At 38.6% G+C, this 23887-nt stretch overlaps 1 protein-coding gene across 2 annotated transcripts in view; it reads right to left on the bottom strand.

The window, feature by feature from the left end:
- The window catches only part of SIDT1 (SID1 transmembrane family member 1), a 110958-nt gene that overhangs the window by 51771 nt on the left and 35300 nt on the right, over positions 1-23887 (bottom strand). For both annotated transcript variants that reach the window (XM_060639980.3, XM_060639982.3), the window contains exons 2-7: positions 16987-17108; positions 15798-15968; positions 6860-6905; positions 3143-3244; positions 2440-2523; positions 867-954 (exon numbers count right to left, since the gene is read on the bottom strand). In XM_060639980.3, the coding sequence (XP_060495963.3) occupies positions 867-954; positions 2440-2523; positions 3143-3244; positions 6860-6905; positions 15798-15968; positions 16987-17108 (613 nt within the window). The remainder of the gene's footprint in view (positions 1-866; positions 955-2439; positions 2524-3142; positions 3245-6859; positions 6906-15797; positions 15969-16986; positions 17109-23887) is intronic.

Raw genomic sequence — 23887 nt, 5'->3', positions numbered from 1 at the left:
TCTTGTCTTTTGCTTTGCATTATTCTAGCCAGTGAAAAAAAAATTTTTTGTTACATAGTCATAAAATGACTTGTAGTTTGCCAAAGAACATTGGACACTGGCAAAACTCTAGAGTTAGGTAATCAAGAGATTAAAGAATACATGAAGAATACATCTCACCTGAATATCAAGAGAACCATATTATACTGAACATTAAACACCCTCTGTGTTGATCACATGTAGCTCATCAGCTGCTGGGGGTCTGTGTTTTCAATCAATAGCCTCTTGCATTCCCACAGTAGTGACTGGGTAGTTAGCCATAGCCATTTGTACTATGCCTAAGGGTATTACACACAGTCCCTGTCATTGGGATAAATGGTCCTGCTTTGCTTTCTTACTGTCTTGCAAGGTATAATTTTGGCAACTGAAATTGAGAACTCTGAATTTTCCTTGTATGTCCTTCTGGAAATGAGGACTACTGATTAACACAAATGGCTCCATTACTGCTGGCTACCAAACCAGTCTTAGACAGTGGACCTTGATATGCTACATAAAATCATTATTTCACAACAGCAAATATTTGTTGAGTAAAAGGCAAACTGAGTGAATATACCTCACATGGTCTGATAGAGCCCAAAACTTTGAAAAGATGTAGTGCACTAAATGACATTTTGTAGTATCAGTAATCCTTTTAGATTTATCATTTTCTACTCTACGTTTTGTTTTTTTTTTTTCAAAGATCTCTCAGACTGCCTTGCAAGTTACTGCTGATGATCCCCAATGAGAATTAGAGATGGTAGTAAGGGGCCATGGGGAGCTTTTGGCTTCCCTTCTCTTCCATTTCATTAGGTTTTTCTAAGTCGCAAACATTCCTCACTATCTCTTACCCTGGATAAAGAAAGATCCTCCACAGGCATAATCTTCAGGCTTTATCACAAATACCACGAAGAACTGCTCGCCTGGAAAATCCTTCTTCTGCATAAGACATAACAACTTATGATAGCAAGAAAGGATAGCAAGAGGGGAGAAAGTCCATGGTGGTGGGGGTGGGAGCAGAAAGAGATGAAAGAGAAGAAAAGTAAAGTTCACCCCTGCTCCTAGTTTCTTAGAAAGAACTTTCAGATACCTATGATCTACTCCAGAGTTTAGCCACAATAAAATAATTGTTAAATCCAAAAAATTAAACAGGTACACTATTCTAATCTCAATCTATCTTGTGCCCACTTATGTGCTTAGAACTGTAATAGGCCCCATGTAAAAAAATATGTCAACAGCCTATGTTTAATAATAATACTTGTACTTTATATTTTTAAAATTAACATACTTTATTTTTAGTGTGTTTTGGGTTCACTATGTTCAGGTTTTATTATTTGAAAATCCAATGATACATGACTTTCCTAACAGTCACACAGTCACAGTTAAATAATTTAGGTTAGGGATGCAAAAGTGAGACCTGCGTTATAGTCCTGGCTTTGACTTTCTCTAAGTGTGCTTCTCTGTGTCCCAGTCTCCTTATTCATGAGTGAACAGGAGCAGAGATGTGGGATTATCAAAACTGAGGCACTAGGAAATCAAAGCCTAAGAGAAGTTTTTACATTTGATAGCTAAATCCTCATTTTTTGTTCTTTTTTTTTTTTAATGTTTACTTATTTATTTTGAAAGAGCAAGAGTATGAGCAAAGGAGGGGCAGAGAGGGAGAGAGAGGGAATCCCACACAGGCTCCACATTGATGGCGTGGAGACTAATGCAAGGCTTGATCCCCCAAACCGAGAGATCATGACCAGAGCCAATGCCAAGAGTTGGAAGCTTAATCGACTGAGCCACCCAGAAGCCCTCATTCTTTGTCCTTTAGTAGACAGTATCACCTTACTTTGGAGAACAGATGAAGTTGTAGGTACCTTAAGTAAACACCACCTTAAAGGCAGGGACAGATTCTTTTTGAAAATCATTTTTGCTATAAAATTACCATTGAAATAATTTAATTACAAATAACAAAAGGGCAAATGGCTGTACACATGAGGTCCATATTCCTTTGAACCTATCCATTCTGTCCAGAGTTGAAGTCCTTTTCTGGATACTGTTACAGGTATACAGAGTATTAGAATATGTTTAATTGTCTTAAATGTGTCAGATAAACTTTACACTAAATTGGCATCTCCCAATAAGTACACTGGCATCTCACCTTACCTCTCTAAGCAATCTGTCAGATATATGTCCCACTGCATCATGGGTTCCCAAGACCCCCTAAGGGGAATGGGGCCCCTGGCAGAGCACTATTGTCCACCATGGCATGGTCTTTGATTTCAGGAGAAGGAATCCTTGTTTTAAAGCCAATCATAAAGGAAAGAGATCCAAGGACACAGTGAATGACAATGTGTTTTGAATGCTCATCCAGCAGGTAACCTGACTATAAACTGTGCATTGTCTTTGACAATAGTGACCACCAAAGTGATGTCTCACCTGCAGTGTAATGGCAGCTTTCTTGGTCATGGACTGATAGACACCATTAAATTCCACATTGTGGTCGAGATCATACACTGGGCACTACAACATGCATGAAGGATAAAAAGGAAAGCATCACTAAAGCCATACTACACACAACACACATTCTACCCAGAGGATCACAGAGCAAGGGGTTCCTTACTAAGCCAGAAAGCATGAAAAGTTTTCTCTGAGGAAAGTCATGAAACAGTCCTCCTAAAGCTTAGTGCCTTGCCTTCTAAAGTCCTCTAAAGGTCACTTTATATCAAAAAGAACTGAAAAGATGGTCTTCAAGTATATAACACCTTTCCCATTTTTTATTAACACATTTGAGGCAGAAAAGGGCCCATTGTTACGAGTAAGACTTTTAAAACAGAATAAATGATAGGTTTTGATATTTCTTGTGCAGCCCACAATTTGGTCTTCCTTATTCTTTGTCATAATCCTCCCTCCCTTCTTTCCATTGCTTATTTTGGTGAGGAGTCAACTATTCTCTATCTCCCCAAATCAATGTCTCCAAACAGACAATCCACTTGTGTGCACAAGATACTGTTTTTATTATTTAACAGTTTTGCAGGAGATACATAGTAAGAGGACAACATAGTCTCCACCCTTCTCTTTCATTTACCCTGTGACAACATAATGCTCCATATTGAAAAACTGACAAGTTATTAAGACTCACCATGATATTCTGGACTGAGACAACAGAACATGGATAAGCCATTTCAGACCTGACTTTAATAATAACTGAGTCCACATCATCAGGAAATTTGTATAGAAAATACTGAGAATAAGAAAAAAGAAAGACATGATTTGTTAATACTAAGTAATGTTTACAGTTATGAACTCAAAACTAGATTTACATGAATAGGATTGTTTCCTTTCTAGTACAAGGCACAAAGTTCAGATGTAAATCTCCATTCATTCCATCAGCCATTCATCTCATACATATTGAGCAACTGCTCTGTGCAGGGCTCTGGGTTCTGTGCCAGATTATTAGGGATAAGCAGTGAACAAAACAAGGTAGCCATTTCAGACAATGTCATTTCATTTGCTAGCATTTGTTTCCCAACTAAACTTGGGTATACTTCATTCCAGTTTCTGCTTAAGAAAATCCCTCCAACCCTTTGAACTAGGGATATTCAAGATGTAATCTGAGCCAAGATTTACTTCCATGGGATCATTTTGAAATAGGAAATTCCACTTTGAAAAGCAGATAAGTGGTTCTTCAAGATTCTTAACCACCTTCCTATAGGCGAGAATTACTACCAGGCCCACTGGGCCCCTAGACTTCTTGCTAAAGAATCTGTTTCCTGGCTGGAATATAGAGAGACAATATTTCCATTCAAAGATCAAGGGCTACATCTATTCCCTGAAATACGTTCACAATTTTGAGCAGGCTGAGATATCGTTTAAAAGTATTTCTCAGATATCGTAAGAATCAGGAAATCAGAAGTTATACCATTTACCTAGATTAGATTATGAATCCACCGTTTATTAACGCTGAGTTTTAAACATATTGCTAATAAATGAAGAAAGGGGACTTTTGTCAATAATTATAAATGTGGTAGCTGGTTGAGAAGCTTAACATTAAATATCTGATTAAGATTTTGAGGATACCAACTAAAACAAGCTCAATATCCTAAGACTTTAATAAATCTATCAGGTTTTTTTTTTTTTTTAATGTTTATTTGTTTTTGAGAGAGAAGAAGAAAAGAGAGAGCTGAGGGGCGGGAAGTAGAGCTGGGGTGGGGGTGGGGGGCAAAGGATCCGAAGCAGGCTTTGTGTTGACAGCACAGAACCTGATGTGGGGCTCAAACTTATGAACCTTGAGATCATGACCTGAGCCGAAGTTGGAGGCTCAACCGACTGAGCCACCCAGGCGCCACAAATCTATCAGTTTAAAGGAGAGGCAAAACATGTAAAAACTTAATTTTGAATTCTAACATCCTCTTTACTAACCTTATTCTGAGAATCAGAGAATAAAAATAGAATATTTTTCAATAATCCAAAGACTTCTGATGGGGAAAAAAATAACCTCAAGATTAAGGAATGTCATTAACATTGCTGTTTGGAAGTCTGTTCACACCTTGTCACAGATGGCAACACTTCTAAGAACCCACTTCATTTTGACCTTTCATCTTGGACCCTGATTCAATACATGTAAGACAGAGGTCTATCCAAAGGCGAATGGTCTGGAATTCCCAAGAGGTGTTCTTGGTTCCTAGGGAAGCCAAACTTTGTAACCTAAGAGCATTGTTATGATTACTGTTAGCAATAATGAGTATCATATCTATTTCTTTTTATTATAGGAGTTGGTTTTGTGCAAAAATCAGACATCTACTGAAGCTTTCTCTTTTTGCCAAAATATTATCAGTCTTCTTTATCTCTAAATTACCATAAACCCCAAATAAATACTTTTGACCCTTGCCTCGAGAATCTACTTTAATCAGAAAGAAGCAAATGACAAGTACCCAAAGCAATGGCTGGAATTTAGGCCACAAATCACCATCTTGGGTCTTCATTACCCACCCAGTTTCTGTAACCTGCTTCTATCTGATAATCAAGGTTCTGTAAGAATGTGCAGTCATTTGGGTGGTTTTATATAAATAGAAAATCTTTCCTACAGTTGAAGGGGATATAAAATCTAGGTCAAAATGGGAACAGTTAATAGTAAAGTAAAACTTTCATAGACATCAAATAATTTCTATTTTGTTTTTTAGTTCTAAGTATGTTTTACTCTAGTTTGAGATTTATATACAAACTACTTAGAAATTCATATTTACATACCTTTTTTAAAATGAGAGAAAGCTATAATATATAATCCTCACTGATTTTCTTTTTTAAAAAAAATTTTAATGTTGATTTATTTTTGAGACAGAGAGACAGAGAGCGAGTGGGGGAGGGACAGACAGAGAAGGAGATACAGAATCTGAAGCAGGCTCCAGTCTCTGAGTTGTCAGCACAGAGCCCAATGTGGGGCTCAAACTCGTGAATCGTGAGATCATGACCAGAGCCAAAGTTGGACGCTTAACCCACTGAGCCACCCAGGCGTCCCTCATCACTGATTTTCTACAAACTGAGAGTGCATTTCAGCATTCAGTTAGTTACCATATTTAGTATATCTCCATACAGCACTATTACACTATATTCTTTGTGTGGTTGGGATGTAAGTTTTTCCTCTCTTTTCAGATATCTCCCATTGCACCTAGCAACTAGTGTTTTCACATATTTCATGAATTAAGTGGCCAATAAATGTTGAGAGCAATTCATGTGGGCCTGTAGTCCTCTTTTGTCACTGGGTGGCAGTATATATGCACTGTGGAGGCCTTCACTGATGGGAAATTGAAGTCTTAAAAGATGCATGGGAGTTGGCCCACACAGGTTTGGGGGGCTGATTGTGCACATCTCATCCCAACTCTGTATTCAAGGGCATCATGTTGGCAGCTTAAGATTGGCCATAATGGAGGTATTTACACCACAGAAATGGGCAAATGCTACAAATCAGGGGTTTCTCTCTGGGAACTGGTTGTTAAATATTTACTAACACATAAGTGTTTGTAATAGATTTAAACAGTATCCATGTATTGTGTTAATTCCAGTTTCAATACATTCAACGCAAAAATTAAGTAGCCATTTATGACCTAAGCTGTATTACAGCCTACAGAAGATTTACAATAAATATCGGGACATTAAATAAATCTGTGATAAGCCTGCTATTGCATAGACTTAACTCTTTCAGAGGCTGTGAAAAAATAAAAAGGTAGCTAGAAGTGTCCATGGAAAAGCAGCTTAAAGTTTTCATGTATGTTTTTTCATGTATTTATTCTGCTTATGATTATGGTTTAATGGAGGGCACAACACAAATATCTAATTCTTCTAATGTCAGCATTCCTGTTCTCTCTTTATGACAGGAGAAACTATTATACCATAACACTCTAGAAATTAAAGTATGTCCCATTTTTATTGTATTTCTCAGTTGATTAATTATTTGTGTACCTGTTTTGTGTTTGGCCTTCCACTCCCTGTCCCTCCCCATTTTGATAATAAGGTTCATGAGGGCAGGAGTTATATCTCCATCTTCTTCATATCATATCCGCAGCACCTAGTTCAGTCTAGTACTGTCCTTGGTGCATAATAGATGCACAGTTTGCTAACAGTTGAGCCAAGGAACATCTGAAAACAAATGGCACGCCTCTCATTTCACACCAGTTAAGGGGATAAGATCGAATGTTGTGTCTAAAGTCCCAGTAATATGAACGACATTCCAAAAATACAAATATATCTCAAATTGTGAAAGGTCAAGGGCAATGCCACATGCTGACTCTGCCTATTACCATGGGTTTGTTGGGTAATGTCAGTAGGTAGAATCATGATAACCTTGAAATGCTTCACTTACCTGAGGTTGAGAGGGGCTGGCAGTGAAGTGAAAGGCAACATTTGTCCTGAGAAATTTAAGTGGGAGAAAGAAAAGGGGGAAAAGTGAGAGAAAAAGCTAAGTTAGCAAGCAAAAAATATTTATGTAAAAGAAAACCACCCTAAACTAGATGCAAGGAGAGCCTTACTCTTTGTGAAAGGAATTCTAGTCCTGTGAAACTGACCAAGTAAACTGCATGGGGACTTGGTTTCAACTCTCAAGAATGATCAAACTGGGGAGGGATCAATTTTATGTCTCTATATACCCATGATGTCATGCCTATGGAAATAATTACTTTGTTTGGCCTGAATTTTGGGGAACCTGAGCCTGAACTTCTTCTGGGGCCCTTTCCAGCTTCATCCCTCGGTGCTTTCTAACAAGTCTTTCTTCCCACTGCTAGTTTTCCTTTTAAAAAAGTAAAACAGTTTTAAAAACCTTATTAAAGATTCCTTTATAAAGGACATGTCAAGACATTTAACAAGAGGTTTATAATTGGAGGTGTTGTTTAGAAGTCATAAAACTTGAGCACTGTTTCTAAATTTAACGACCAACGATTTTAGGCTGTTGGCAGACTGGGCTCAGAATTTAACAATGGGTGCAATGTGTATGTATTTACTCTCAACAGATATTATCAGTGTCAAGGATTCATTCTGCTGAAGCACAGTGGAAAACTTGTGGCTCTAAGTCAGCTAACGAAGCCAAATCTAGTTGTGTGTTTGATCCTGAGATTCCACAACCAGAGTCAGGACCCTGGTGCCGTGCGTGGCTGGGTAGTGTTGTGTCATCTGCTATTACCAGGGCAACATGGGGCCTTCAATTCTGTTCGTTGCCAGGTCAGGGGAAGGAAAACGACACTGATTTTCTTGGCTAGCAACAGACAGCATGAGATTTCCAGATGCAACCAGTATTCTTTGGCCAGGAATTTCTTTTTTATACTCTGAAAGTATGGGCATCGATATGATTTTTTCCCCTTGTCCTTTATGTTTTCTTTACCAGTATAATCACATACAACCTTCCAAAACATTGTTTTCTTTAAGACTATCACATTTAAGTCCTCTCTTTCTCATAGAGTCAACAGTGTGTGTAAAATAAACATCGTGTCTGTTGCAGATGAAACATTTTGCTTCCTTCCCCATGGGTCCTGTCAGAGGCTGGGGGAGGTTGAATTAACCAAGAGTCGTTAACCAACAGAACAAAGCTAACTGAGACTCTCGTATACCTCTAGAGAAAGAGGTATAAACATTTCAACTTATTTGTTTAAAAAAATTCAACACAGGAAACAAAGGTTTATTTGATAAATAAAAACTAAAAGCTGACTTTGTTCCCCCGTTTTGGTTAGTTTGAGGGAGGGGGGAAGAGAAAGAGACCAGATGGTGTCAAGAGAGGTGGGTGTGCAAATAAGGGAGGCAGGAAAAGAAGAGGAAGAGAGGGGCCCATGGAGAAGGTAGAAGAGAGAGGAGAGATACATACAAAAGAAGAAAAAAAAACAGAAGAAAAAAGAAAGGGGGTTTGGAAGAAAGGGTAGGTGGGAAGACAGGCAGGGACAAAAGCTAAGTAGTTTTTGAGGTGGGTACCAGAGAGGACTGTGAGATACACGACATCTTCTTCATCTTAGGATAGCCAGCCCCTGGCACAGAGCCCAGTGGGCGTGCAAAACCCCCACTTTGTTTGTTGAAGGAAATTATGCCCTATTATTCATTTGGACTATGGACTTCAGAATATCATTCCCTGTTATCTCCTTACTGCCATCTGTTATGAACTCCCTTCGCTCACCCCAACCCTTCCACCCACCTTCTGGTCATGTGTAACCATCTACCTCATCACTCTGGTCTCAGTAGAAGTACAAACTCTGAATGGATGTGCTACATCCTATCCTTTCTTCCCTCCTCTTGGACTCTGCTTCTACAAAATTCAACAGTCCTATAAATTTTATACACTCTTGGTTTATAAATATACTAAAATCTCAACCACTTTCAAAATAAATAGTAAACAAAAACGCCCCAACAAAATGCCTCCCTTTTTCCTATATTTTGCTCCTTTGATGTCATTTATATCCTCCCTCTCCTTCACAAACTAGCTTCTTAAAATAGTATTCTGCTCTCATCCCTCATTTGTTTTTTCCTCTCCCCACTGCCATCAGGATTCTTTTCCCACCATCCCCCTGAAGTTGCCTTTGCTGAGGGTAAGTCGCCTCCTAACTGCTAAAGCCAGTGACTTCATCCTTAACTTTACCTCTCTGTGACATTTGACTCTGACGACCACTCCCTCTGCCTTGAAACTTTCCTCCCTTGGGCTCTGTGACACCTGCTTTCCTTGGGTTTTCTCCCACACATTTGGCTATGCCTACTCAGCTTCTTCTGATAGTTCTGTTTCTCAGACAACCCCTTACATAAGTACGTTCCCCACAGTCCCATTCTTGACTTTCTCATTTTCCTTAGCCACATACGTTATATATCTATACAATATATAATGGCAATTAAATATTATATATTACATATTATATTTAATACTTTGTCATTAATATAATAGTAAACATTATATTTAATTACTATATATTAAATGTATATTCAATTGCCACAAAATCCATACAAATGTCAGTGAATCTCGGGTTTCCATGTCCAGCCCAGGGCTATCACGTGAACTCCAGTCATGGAGGAGTAATTATCTGCTGGGCTTCTGCACATGGCTATCCCTCAAACATTCAAACTGCACGTAATCAAAATGGAATGTGCTGTAATTTCCCTGTTCCTGAGCCACTAGGTCTCTTTGGTAGGAAACCTCACCAGACTTCTGACATCATTGCTGGAGTCATCTTGGACTCCCTTTTTATTGACTTCCACATTTGATTCATCACCAAGTCTTACTCTTAGTGTAAATGTAACCTGGATGCACCTGACCCACCTGAAGCACTATCTTTGCCCAATATAGCATTCGCTAAGAAAACAATTGGAAAAGTAATGGAAATCATTACTGTGGTCTACCCTCAAATACTTAAGGGTGATTACCTAGTGTGACACATGACCAAATGGTCTAAAAGCCTCTTCACTTACCTATTTTCTCAAAAAAATCTACCACTTTCACAGCTTGGTAGCTGAACTATCTCACTCAAAACTCTCTCAACACAGACTCAAATCCTTGATTAGAAGACTGGAGGAGGGTCAAAGGCTGCAGGTACTCATATAGGACTATATATTTTTTATTCTGCCACATGTATTTTTTGAATTTGTGAATTATCCTTATGTATATTACTTAACTCCTTTTCTCCCTGACAACTTTATTGCTGCTATAACACATTCAGTCCCTAATCATTGTTTATTCTTCTCTACTCAAATAACTTTTCATTTGTCTATATGTCTCTGCCCTCTCCTCTCTCCAGTTCATCTTCCACGTGACTACTAAATTCATCTCTAAAAATCAAATTTGTTTATCTTATTCCGTTGCTTGAAATCCTTTAGTGGCTCCTGTAACCTGAAAGGTGAAGTCCAAACTTCCTGGTTAAGCATAGAAGATCTCAAAATCAAGGATTGGGTACTGATACCCGTGTCTCCACCCTGTCTCCTCTTATTCCACTTCAGGCACCGTGGGCCTGCCTCCTTGAAGCACTTCTACTCAGGCTGCTCTCTGTAAGCCAGACCTTACTTCTGAGCATCATGCTGCTTTGTGTCCAACACCCTGCCAAGCATCTGAACGTCACGTTCAACATGTCCCAGAGTGAACTTATTCTCTCTTCCTTCCTTCCTCAACATTCTCATTTTCCCTTAGTGACCTTTTATGGGGTAGCAGGCCACCCTTGACTCTCCCATTTCTCTTACTCCTCATACCCCATCAAGTTTTGTCAATGTCACCTCTAAATTCTTCCATTCATCTCATTATTATCTTGACTGCTGCATCCGCCTTCAATTTTCTGCATCCGGTTTCGTCCCCTTCAAATCCTCCACGCAACCATTCCGACTTAGACAACTACCAGAATTTCTTCACGCTCCTTCTGAGCTCCGCCCAGCCCATGATCAGGTGCCTGCCTGCTCCGACGGCCTCCTGCTCCTTCCTGTCTGCGACTTCACACTCCGCAACATGAGTGAGGGATAGTTGGATGGCAGGGAGTAATGCTTTAAGACAGAATTTTATTTTTAAGACTCAATTGAAATAAATGCTTCACGGAATTGAGAAAGATATTTAGGGCAACATAAACATTGGGAGGACAGCTTTAAACACAAAGTAGAAATAGCATATTATAGTGGCAATTGCTCAGAGCTGGGAGTCAGAAGTAGCATCTAGTCCTGATTTTATCCTTTCCTAGCTGTGTGTTTGGATTAGTCACTTAACCTCTCTGGGCACCAGTTTGCTCATCTGTAAAAATGAGGTGAGTGGATTCAATTTCAAAAGTTCCTTTCATTGTTAAAATATATGCTTCTAGAAAAAAATCCTGAAACATGGTTCATATGCCTTCTAGTGTGCCACTCAAAAACTTGCAACAGAAACTGCCATGTTGGGAATTTTTGAGTTGATTTTTCAGCATCTCTCCCAACACCTAGACTTCAGATCTTACCACAGTCCCCAGCTCCTGCTTGTTATCATCATCCTCTGGATTTCTGAGTCACCAGCAAAGTTGGTGTGGGACAAACCAGAGCCAAGGAGAAAGAGACATACATATTTCAGTAACCATCTCTTCTCAGACTTATCTTATTCTCATAAAAACCCTAGTAACCATACAGTTTGAAATGCTCTGAATGTCTGGTTGCTGAGGTCATCACATGATAAGAGGTGGAAGCAGAAAACAACACGAAGGAACAGATTTGCAGTTCCAGCAGCATGCACATCATTCATTAACACTTGCGCAGACCTGTGACCTTATGATTTCAGTTTCACAGAATTCAGTTCTCCAAAGGGTCTAATTAGCCTCACAGGAAAACCAGCCCTAGAATTCAAGTACACTGCCACCAGATGACAGTCACAGGTCGAAGACACAGAGACCAATCAGTAAATGCGATGCTTCTCTGAAGTTCAAACTGTACTCTGTTCAAGTAATGTGCGACAACCTCCTTCAAACGTATCACCGTGAATTCCCACATTGTTTAATATCATAAATAGTTAAGTATTAAAATCATTAAATGTAAGCACCATATTTAGAAATTGCTTAGAGGTAGTGGTTCTTAACTCTGGCTACACATTAGAATCACCAGGGGAACTTTAAAATTATATATACTAATGCTCAAACCTCCCTCCTAGAAACTCTGACTTAGTTGATCTGGGTGGATTTTGTCTACCAGGGAAACTTTTTCTGTCTTTTTTGGGAGGAGGGTGGGAGTGAGAGTTTTTTGCTCTTGAAATTACCATGTCACTTTTTTCTACACCAAAATTAATGGAGGGACTTGGAAAAAATGCTGTGACCACTCCTCCATCCTTCTAACCATTCACTCCTCCATCTGTCCATCCATTGCTATGGGCACACATTGTCAAGAGCTGCACAGAAGACCAAGGTAAATATCCGATTCCTATTAGCAACTCTACTGGCTATCGACTTCTTTATAAACTGCCTTAGAAAAGTTAAGGTGAGATTTATAATAGAACAAAACATTCTGATTACAAAAATAAACTGCAGAAGTATTATATACTATTTGTAAATATTCTGACTTAAAAAAATTAATCTTTTCATTGAAGCATAAAAAAACATATGAAAAAAACACAAGTCATAAATATGTATCTGAATGAATCCTCACCACGTAAACAACCATATACGTCCTCTTTCCTCTTCAAAGTTACCACTATCCTGACTTCCAATATTGCAGAATAGTTTTGCCTGTTTTTAAACTTCATATAAATGGAACGAAACAGTATGTATTCCCTTTGTCTGGTGTCTTTTGCTTAACATTGTGTTTGTGAGAGTTATCCATGTTGCTAGGTACGGCAATGGTTTGTTCATTTTTATTGTTGTAGAGTATTCCCTGGGATGAATAGGACAATTATATATTTAGGAGTTGGATTTATAATAAGTAGGTGTGAAATTGCATTGTCAGTCTTTGCAAATTATAGAAATTGGTACGTGTAGGGAAATCTCCTTATAGTTTTAATTTGGTAGCTGATAAGGTTGGGTTTTAGGACCATTTGGATACCTTCTTTGGTAAAGTGTCTGTTAAGCTCTCTTCCTTATTTTTTTTCCAATGGGCTTGCTTTATTATATTTTAAAAAACAGGTATAGAAATAATACTAGTCATTTCAAATAATTGACTTGTGATTTGGTTGGTTCTGTCCACTGTTGATTTGTTCTCTATTTCATTGTTTTATGCTCTTATTTTATTACTTTCTTTTACTTTCTTTGAGTTTTATTTTCTAACTTCTTGAAATGGACACTTACCACACTGATTTTCAGCCATTCTTCTTTCTTAACATATACATTTGAAGCTATACATTTGCCTCTAAGCAGTGCTTAGTTGCATCCCAGAAGTTTGGATATGTCATATTTTCATTATCATTTTTTTCAAAATATTTTCTAATTTTTACGGTAATTACTCTTTGACTCATAATTTATTTAGAAGTAAGCTACTTAATTTCCAAACATTTGGAGACTTTTATAGATATCATCTTGTAGGTGATTTCTACCTCAATTCCATATACAGGATTTCAGTTCTTTTAAATCTATCTATCAAGACATGCATTAGAGCTTGGCAACTGGTAAATGTTGCATGTGCACCTGAAAAGGTTAGGCTTTCTATCATTTTGAGATACGGTTTCTTAAATACATTAATTTGTTCAAGCTTGTTGTTCATATTCACTTGCTCCTTATATCTTAAAGGGCTAGATAGCAAATATATTAGGCTTCCAGGCCATAATGCCTCCAAACCAACTACTCACCTTTGTCATTGTAGTATGAAAGTAGCCAGAGACAATATGTAAATGAATGGGTGCAGCTATGTTCCTGTAAAACTCTAGTTACAAAACCCAGTGGCCAGTCTGCAGGCCACAGATTGCCAATGCCTGTTCTATCTAATTATGTTTTGGTCTATTTATTCTATGATCTATAGAGAAATCTCTGCAATTGCAAATTAGTCCAATTATTTTCATTCTGAAATTTTTGTTTGTATATTATGAAGTGATGTTAGCAGGTGCATATAAATTTAGAATTGATTCTTTTAGAAATATGAACTGTCCCTCTATCTTCAGTAATGCTTCTTGCATTAAGGAATATCTTGTAAATATGATACACTACAAATATGATATATACAAATATGATATATATGATATATACAAATTTATTTAACCAAACTTTCTCTTGGTTAGTATTAGTATATTTCTTTTACTATCCTTTTATTTACGTTTATATATTCTTTTTTTTTTTAATTTTTTTTTTTTAACATTTATTTATTTTTGAGACAGAGAGAGACAGCATGAACCAGGGAGGAGCAGAGAGAGAGGCAGACACAGAATCGGAAGCAGGCTCCAGGCTCTGGGCCGAGGGGCTCGAACTCACGGACCGTGAGATCGTGGCCTGAGCTGAAGTCGGACGCTTAACCGGCTGAGCCACCCAGGCGCCCCACGTTTATATATTCTTTTATTTAAGATTGTACTCTTGTAAGCAACACATAGTTTCCTTTTTTTTCCTAAATCTCATTGACATTCTTAGTCTTTTTCTTGGCATATTTGAGTCTGTTTATATTATATATATATTTTTCATTGGGTAAATGTAAACATTGATTCAATTCCTGAGACTCTTCATTCTCTGTTTCAAAGTTCTAGTGAGAAGTCTAGGTCACAGGATTTTTTTTTTTCTCCAGTATAGTTTCCGCCCCTGAGATCTCCTCATTTTTTTCTTAGAAAACATATTGTTCCAGTGAAGCTGAGTCTGGCCCTATGGGCATACAGGCTTGCACACACCTGGGTGCCAGTCTCCATCTTCAGCAGTACCCAAACTCATCAGTTCCAAGAGTCTTCCCTGTAAGAAGCCAGAACCACAGAAGAGGTGATAATGGGGGGGGGGGGGAGCAGGCAAGAGCTTGCCTGTTTTTTTCTTATTGATTTGTAGAAGTTCTTTATATATCCTGCTATGAACCCTTTACAGTTATGTGTCTTTTAGTCTATGGTTTATCTTTTTGTTCTCTTAGTGAAACATTTTGATGAGTAAAATTCTAATTTTAATATAATAAATTTAACAATATTTTCTTTTAAAATTTATTTAAAACAGAGAAGAGGAAGTGGTCTGAACCCTTGAGAAGGCTTAGTCTTAGAAGAGAATGAGGCAGAAAATCCCTGAACTTTCTGGCCTTATTAAGGAATGACCTTAGTCTTTCTGTTTAAGTATTCACACAGATTTATGCAATATTTTACAAAAGCTACCTTTGGAAGAGAACAGATCCCTTGGAGATAATTCCCCCAATTGACTTTATTATATGTATGTCTAAGATGAACAGTTTGAGATGGTGAATCCCAACTGGTTTTGGTTTCAAAGGATGGTAGTGCAAGGAGAAGGAGGAAATTACCATGAGTTTTTGCACAAAGGACAAAGCCACATAACATTATTTTCTACCTGTACACATTCCTACCAGTAAGGACAAGAAAAATAGGTTAAGGTATTCCTTAGAATAAAATCCTTCAGGAGAGTGGAACTGATGCATAATGCAAAAGTACCTGGTCACCAGGGCCTCTTTCTTGGACTACAGACAAACGGGGTCCTCACAGACCCCTGAGAACAGATACACCTATGATGTCAAGCACTGTTCCCCTCTACGCCAGTCCCTACTGCTTCCCTGTTGCACAGATTATGGCCCTGCTGCCCAGCTGTGAGTAGGTGAGTTCAGAAGGTTCTCAGACAAGACACCAAGTGCATAATTTCCTTCTTGAGTGCTGACTTGGAAAGTGGATTGAGCATGCCCAAGCACAGCAGCAGCAGACAAATGAATAGAGAAAGGCCACAATAAGTCCTGCTTACTGTAGCTGGAAGTGCTGAATCTTGGTAACCAGCAGTTTGTACGGGGCCCCCAGGGGTGCCATGGAGGCTACATCTACAAATATCAGTTGCTCCAGAGGTCCTGTTTCATTGGTTGCTTCGGAGGGACATAAGGTGCGGCTCACTTCCTGGTAGTTGTAACTCCTCTGGTATCTGTAGCAGCCAATGGAAGGAAAAACCAGCAAAAACAAGAGAAAGAGACTCAATGAACATGCAGGGGAAAAAGCCGATCTTATTTCATTTCTCTCCAAATTTGTTTTTGAGTCCTTATGTTTTGAATTTCAGACTGGACCTATTGATAGTGATTTAGAACTAGTGTCTTTGGCATAAGCTTGTGTGATGTGATAACAGGGATTTGAGTACTTCTCAGTGCTGGCCAGTTCAATTCAGTCATGCCTACATGATACTCAATGATCTTCCTAATTCAAGGAGGAAAATATACCACATTTTGAAGGGGAAACTGTCCTGGTAAAACAACCAGTTGATTTCATATTTCTACTCAAGCTTTCACTGAATGGAACATAAAAAAAGCGCCCCAGAGCCCAAGTCAAGGCTGTGAGAGTGACTATTTTGATTCTCAAATTACTCAGCCACTAAAAATGATTTAACACCATACTATGTATATATGTCTGAATGTCTTCTGGTTTTTTTCTTAGTAGTGCTATATAGTACCTTACATAGTTTCTCTGCAAAAATATAAACTTCCTGAAGGCAGGGATTTTGTTTTTCTTCCCCCCACCTCCCACTGCTGTATTCTTAGCTCTAGAACTTAGTAGTGCTTAATAAATACTATGGAATGAAGAATGCATACTCTGTGGGCATTCTGAAGAATGGAGGAGGTGTTACTCATTTATGTTGACTGATGAGCCTAACCCTATCCTTAGTGGATAATCCACTGACCCAGAGCTATAGAATATTCTGGATATAATCAAAATGCTAAAAGTTCTTCCGGTGCTACAAATCTAGGCAGAGTGTTTATCTGAATTCTAAGGGGATGGAAGTTAAACATGCTCGAAATGGTCAGGCTATGTGCCATGATCATTATTTGCCCTTAGCATACAATGTCAGCATTCCAAAAGCCTGATTTGTCTTTACTAGGGAAAATGCCAATTAAGATCTAAATCACTGAAAGAAACCAAATGTAAAATTGTCCAGGAGAAGATCCACTTACAGTCCTTGGAAGAGCAGAGGAACCTGCCAGGACAGCACCGCTTTTTGCTGGCGAACCACAACGAGGACTGGGTAGTCGAGGTTCTCGGAGGAACTGTTCACATATACCCGCACAGCATTCACCTGGGAGCCAGGGCAGAGAGGGGGATAAAGTAAATCACACACACACACACACACACACACACACACACACACACACACACACAGCATATGCATCATCGCTGCTACCTGACATCATCTTGGGTGAAACCAGATTCTGGAAGCTTCAAATGGCAGGCTGAATATTTCGAATTGGGCAGTCAATACAAGGTTTTGGGAATAAGTCCACAAGAGAAAAAGAAATTGAATATAAACACTACAGATTCAAATACCTTAAAAAAAAAAAAAGACCTACAAGCTCCTCAATTGCTGACAAACTTTAATTTTGTTTTTGGAAAATCATTCTGTGCTTTAATCCAAAATGTTGTTGCCACGTTTTATTCAAGCCTAGCAGATGGCCTGATGCTCCCCTAGCAACAGATACCATAGGGGCTGAGAATTCTTCTCTTTGCCCTGCTCCAAGGCATAAATCAATCCCTGAGACAAAATGCTTTTCTACATCAGCAGCTCCATGGTTCCTTCTGAATACGCATTTCAACCCAAGGATTTAACACTATCAATGCTGTTTTAAAGACAGAAAATTGAATTGAACTGTGGCCCTCGATCTAGATAGTTTTGGTGTTTTCCTTCAGTTTTTATAATACCATAGGCTAAATGGAAAGAACAAAATAGAAAAAAGACAAGGTAAGAAAGAAAAACTAAAACTTGATCTTTCACATGAGACTCCCCCCACCACCCCAATGTTGTATGAAAGCCTTAGTGTTCTCTTGAAAGCTTCTTTATTGGGAAGAAGAAATGAAACAAGAAAATCTTGCATTTAAACCCTGAAGAACTATACATATTGAAAACAGAAACTGAGGGGCACCTGGGTGGCTCAGTTGGTTTAATGCCAGACTCTCAGTTTTGGCTCAGGTCATGATCTCACAGTTCGTGACATGGAGCCTTGAACTGGGCTCTGTGCTGACTGCAGAGTCTGCTTGGCATTCTCTCCCTCTTCCTCTTTGCCTCTTCCCTTCCCATGCACACTCTCTCTCTCAAAATAAATAAATCAACTTGAAAAAAAATGAAAGTTGAGGGGAAGCAGAACCACATGGATATCATATGCTACTCTTTGGTTCTCTTATATCATTCTTCATTAAACCACTTTGCTATTTTAATGTTGAAACAGTCCAAGAGTAATTACTTTGATAAGAAGCACTTGCTCATGAAGGGAACATTTCCTTGTGCCTAAACTCTACATGTTTCCATGGAAGTTATGGTGCAGCCGATAAATGCCAACACCCTACCTCTAATGCAGACCTCCTTCCTAAGTTCTGGATGTTCCATAGGCACCTCAATCTCAACCTGTCAGAAATGGAATCTATCATTCTCTTCATCTTTAATTTCCTCTAAATTTCTTTGCTTCTTGAACGGCCTCAGCATGCAGCCATTTCATCTAATGACAACCATTAGATGAGAGTCATCCTTGATTCCTACTTCTTTAGCTTTTCTCAGTCAATAGGTCATCAAGTTTTATTGCTTCTACCTCCTTCACTGTGTCCATATCCAGACTCTCCCCGCTACAATGATGCTGTCATAGCTCTCGTAGTTTATCTCCTCATCAACAGTACCTTAGCTAGTGTTATCCCCAGGACTCTGCCCCCTCAGATGTCAATTCCATCTTGGCATCCTCCTATATGAAAAGGCCTTTAGTGGCTCTGGGAATTTTCTGATTTACCCCAACACCTGGATGTGCAATTGGCATCTTTTTTTAAAGTTTATTTATTTTGAAAGAGAGCGCACATGTGAATGTGCATTAAATCAGGGGAGGGGCAGAGAGAGGGAGAGAGAGAATCCCAAGCAGGCTCCACACTGTCAGGGCAGAGCCCGACCCAGGGCTTGATCTCATGAACCGTGAGCTCATGACCTGAGCCAAAATCTAGAGTTGGATGCTTAACCAAATGAGCCACCCAGATGCCATGCAACTGACATCTTAAATGAGGCGATGGGCAGCCTTGTGGGACTGAGCCCTTAACCTCTGAGATCTGATGCTGAAACCAGCTAGACCTGAACTGAACTGCAGGACACCCAGCTGGTGTCACAGTGTTACCTGATGTGTGGAAAATCCACCCATTTGGTATCAGAAGTGTTGAGTAGAAGAAAATGGAAGTGAGTTTTCCTATAGACAACAACAAAACATTTTTGTCATATAGTCAATTATTATTTTTTTCTTGGACACTTCTTCCATCACTTTTAAAATTGAGCTATAATTCACACACCACACAACCCACTCTAAGGTGTACAATTCAGTATTCACAGAATTATACAACCATCACCACTATTTACTTCCAGAATATTTCATCACTCCAAAGAGAAGCCCTGTACTCATGGCAATGACTCCTCACTCCCTCTTTCCCCTAATCCCTGGTAACTATTAAACTGATTTTTATCTCTATGAATTTACCTATTCTGGACTTATGGCATATTATATGCTCTTTTGTATTTGGCTTATTTCACACAGCATGATGTTCTCAATGTTCTTCCATGTTGTAGCATGCATCAATGCTTCATTTCTTTTATTGCTAAATGATATTCCATTGTATGCATATCCCACATTTTTTAAATATATTTTTTAGTTTATGGACATTTTGGTTGTTGCCACCTTTTGGCTGTTTCGGTTGTTACAAACAATGCTGCTATGAACATTTATATACACGTTTTTGTATGAATATGTTTTTAATTCTTTTGAGTGTATATCTAGGAGTAGAATTGTTACATGACATGGTAACTCTATGTTTTACTTTTTGAGGAGCTGCCAAAATGTTTTCCAAAGAGATTCATCATTTTACATTCTAGCAATTTACATTACTGGTAATATATAAGTGTTTCAATTTCTCCATATCCTTGCCAACACTTGTTACTATCTTCTTGCCTATAACTCTCCTAGTAGGTGTGAGTACCTCCTTGTAAACCACATGGTATTTTAACTGTTTACCTGCCTAGCTTTTTTTTTTTTTTTTTTTTTTTTTTTTTTTTGGTGCAAAAAGATGGTTTTATTAAAGCATGGGAACAGGAACTGTGGGCACTGCACTAGGGTTTTGAAGACTAGTTATATACTATAGAGTTGGGGGAAGTAAAGGCAAAAGGGAGGTCTCCAAAAGGACTTTCATATGCTAAAGAGTACTCCTAAGATACTGGACGCCTTGCTATTTTCCAACTAAGGATGTTTTCTCTTTAGTAAGGCATTAACATTAAGACAGGAGGGAGTTCCTGGAGAAATGTTATACTTTGTGTTTGTCTCAAGTATTTGTCAATGGGATGCAGGTTATAAGGAAATTTAATGTTATTTAAATTTTATTCTTGCCTTTGTTCCCCACATCATATGGAGGGGAGGATGATACTAGGGGCTCCAGGAAACAGAGTATATAGGTCTCTGGAGACTAGGCTGTTGATAAGATTGCCTTTTTCTTGTAATTTACTAAGACATATTGTAAACTGATGGAGACTCCAGTCCTGCATGACAGTGATCTCTATCAGTTAATCATTTGTTTTCCCCTTTCCTTTGTTCTTGGGCAGCCAGGAGTGCCTGAGGAATGTCACACATATCCCACCCGGGGGCTGGGGGAGGGTGTTGCTTGTGCTTTGCCCTCATCTTACCTTATGATCCCTCATCCTATCCCCCCTGAACAATTTTGACGCTTAAATCTTTAAAGTTGCTGGAGGCAGAAGGTCTCATCTTCTGTAATTTCTTCCTGCTGAATGGGGGCATAAAGACGTCCCTACCTATGGGTCAACATTAGCCAGTCTGGGAATGTATAGGGGAGTTTCGATAGGCGATAGGCGGAGGCAGCTGAATACATCCTGCACTCTTTTAGGAAGGTGCAAACTTTATGTTTGGTATCCCTAGTGTTGACAGAATGAATTAGCTCAGAAGCAAGCTCACTTTTGTGGTGCATAATACGAACACTCACCAGCATTATGCATGCAGCACATGATTTAAAAGCACACTTTTAGGCTGGCTTAAATCTACAGCAGTCAGAACTGAGGTACAACCTAAGGAAAGCTGTGAACTGGACAAGCTTCATCTTTAGCCTGTCTGCTCCCCTTTCTGGACCTAGAAATGCAGCCTCCTCTTCCCTTCTTAGGTACTTAGTACCAGAAGGGATTTCCCTCCATTGTTTTTTCACACTTTAAGACAGTGATTCTTAAATTTTAGTGTGCTTTTTTGGCATTCAAATCCCTCAAGCCCACCCCTATAAATTTCTGATTCAGCAGATCAAGAATAGAACTTAAAAGTAAGCATCTTAAGCATGTTGCGGGATTCTGATGCACATGACTTGGAGCCTACACTTTGGGAAGTACTGTTCCAACGAAACCATCTAGTGGATGACCACGTTTGTCAGCAACTTGCCAACTGCCCATTATTATGAGATGCACAACCCTGAGACCACCAAATGTCACTAGCATGTCTGGAAGCTGGTGTCGTCTGGGGCTAAAACTGGGTTGGAAGGAAGGAAGTCTGTAGGGAGAACAGATGTATCACCACCATGGTTACCCCATTCACTGCTCATTGCCACACCCTAATTTTATTCCTTGTCTGGCTCTTGTAATCCACTTACTTTTGTATTATTTAATAATGATCTTACTAATTATAATAAAAACAAACTCAGAGATACTGACATAATAAATTGCAGAAAAATATATTAGAGTAGGAGATCGAACTGGGCAGGTTTTTTTTGAGACAAATAAATAACGCATTGCCCCCAGGAAGGGATAAAGAGTCCTGTTGAAATTTTGCTTTGCTTTTTCAGAGGCTAACACACAACTGAGAAGATTGGATTATATTTGCAGCAGTGAAATAAGCCATGTAAAGGCAAAAGTGAATGAAGGACAGTGTTGACCATGCATAATGGATCGTGACACCTTGTAACAGACCATTCTTAAGAGCCAAGATTTTCCCTCCTATTGCTTTTTTTTCTGTTGTCATGAGCACCTAGCAGTGCTCCCCCCTTGCCCATGGGGCCTATGTTCCAAGACCTGCAGCGAATGCCGAAAACTGCAGATAGTACCAAACCCTATTATAGCATCTTTTTCCCACACATACACACTTATGATAAAGTTTATACATTAGGCACAGTAAGAGATTGATAACAATACCTAATAATAAAATAGAACAATAACAATAATTGTAATAAAAGTTACATGAATATGGTCTCTCTGTGACTCAAAATACCCTACTCTACTGTACACACCCTTCTTGAGATGATGTAAGAGGATAAAATTCTCACATGATGAGATTACTTGACACGAATGACATAGGCATCATGACATAGTATTAGGTTACTGTGGACCTTCTGACTATATGTCAGAAGGAGAATTATCTGCTTCTGGACTGTGGTTGACCATGGGTAACCAAAATTGTGGAAAGTGAAACCACAGATAAGGGGGGGGGGTACTGTATGTATGTATATATATATATATATATATACATATATATGTATATATGTATATATATATACACACATATACATATATATACACACACAGTATATATATATATATATATACAGTATATACATATATACTGTATATATATATATACAGTATATACGTATATACAGTATATATATATATATATATATATTTTATTTTCTTTCTATGTTTTTTTAAAATTTTTTTTAACGTTTTATTTATTTTTGAGACAGGAAGAGACAGAGTATGAACAGGGGAGGGTCAGAGAGAGGGAGACACAGAATCTGAAACAGGCTCCAGGCTCTGAGCTGTCAGCACAGAGTCCGACGCAGGGCTCGAACTCACGGATGGCAAGATCATGACCTGAGCCGAAGTCGGCCGCTTAACCGACTGAGCCACCCAGGCGCCCCTCTTTCTATGTTTTTTACAAGTAAGAGGTTGTGTTATAGCTAAGGGAGAAAAATTATTTAAGTATTCTCATTACTGATATTATATAGATCACAATTATGAAAGATCTTAAAGCTTTGAGACTCCCAATTTAATCTTTTGGAACATGTCAATAGGGGAAAGTTCAAAATTATAAGTAATATAATTCTGTTGCATAAAGAGGATGAAAATGAGTTTAATTTAAAATCTGGTTTGGTTTTGCTAAATTAATGAGGCTGTAGGCTCTATTAGTTGGAACATCAGATTATAAATCAGAGATTATTGGTTTCCATTATTAAGCATGGCCCTGTTTTCCTGTGTGATCTTGAAAAACAGAGTCTACTTATAAAATAGCTAAAATAGAATTTGCTTTTCCTAATGTGTGTTGTTTTAGTAACTATGTTATTTTCAGAAGGTGTATATCTTGGGAGTGTTTAGGTTCTTTGATCTTTCCTTCCTTCCCTCCTTCTTTCCACCCTTTCCTGCTACCCTTCCACGGTCTCTCCAACATTCATCAAACATCCCCTGAGTTAAGAGCACTGGGATATGAAGTGGGCATACTAAAGGCAATCTTTTTTTTTTTTTAATGTTTATTTTTGAGACAGAGAGAGACAAAGCATGAAAGGGGGAGGGTCAGAGAGAGGGAGACACAGAATCTGAAGCAGTTACCTTTTTTTTTTTTTAAATGCTTATTTTTTTTTATTTTGAGAGAGTGAGCCGGGGAGGTGCACTGAGAAGAGGAGAGAGAGAATCCCAAGCAGACTCCACACTGTCAGCACAGAGTCTGATGCAGGGCTTGAACCCAAGAAACATGAGATCATGACCTGAGCTGAAACCAGGAGTCAGATGTTTAACCGACTGAGCCAGCCAGGTGTACCTTGAAAACAATAATCTTAAATTTGGTGCTTATCATTTCTGTGTATGTA

This window comes from Panthera onca, chromosome C2, assembly GCF_046562875.1.
Source record: "Panthera onca isolate mPanOnc1 chromosome C2, mPanOnc1 haplotype 2, whole genome shotgun sequence".
Lineage (NCBI taxonomy): Eukaryota > Metazoa > Chordata > Mammalia > Carnivora > Felidae > Panthera > Panthera onca.
The sequence above is the reverse complement of the archived record's forward strand: the minus strand, read 5'-3'. Positions and strand labels throughout refer to the sequence as shown.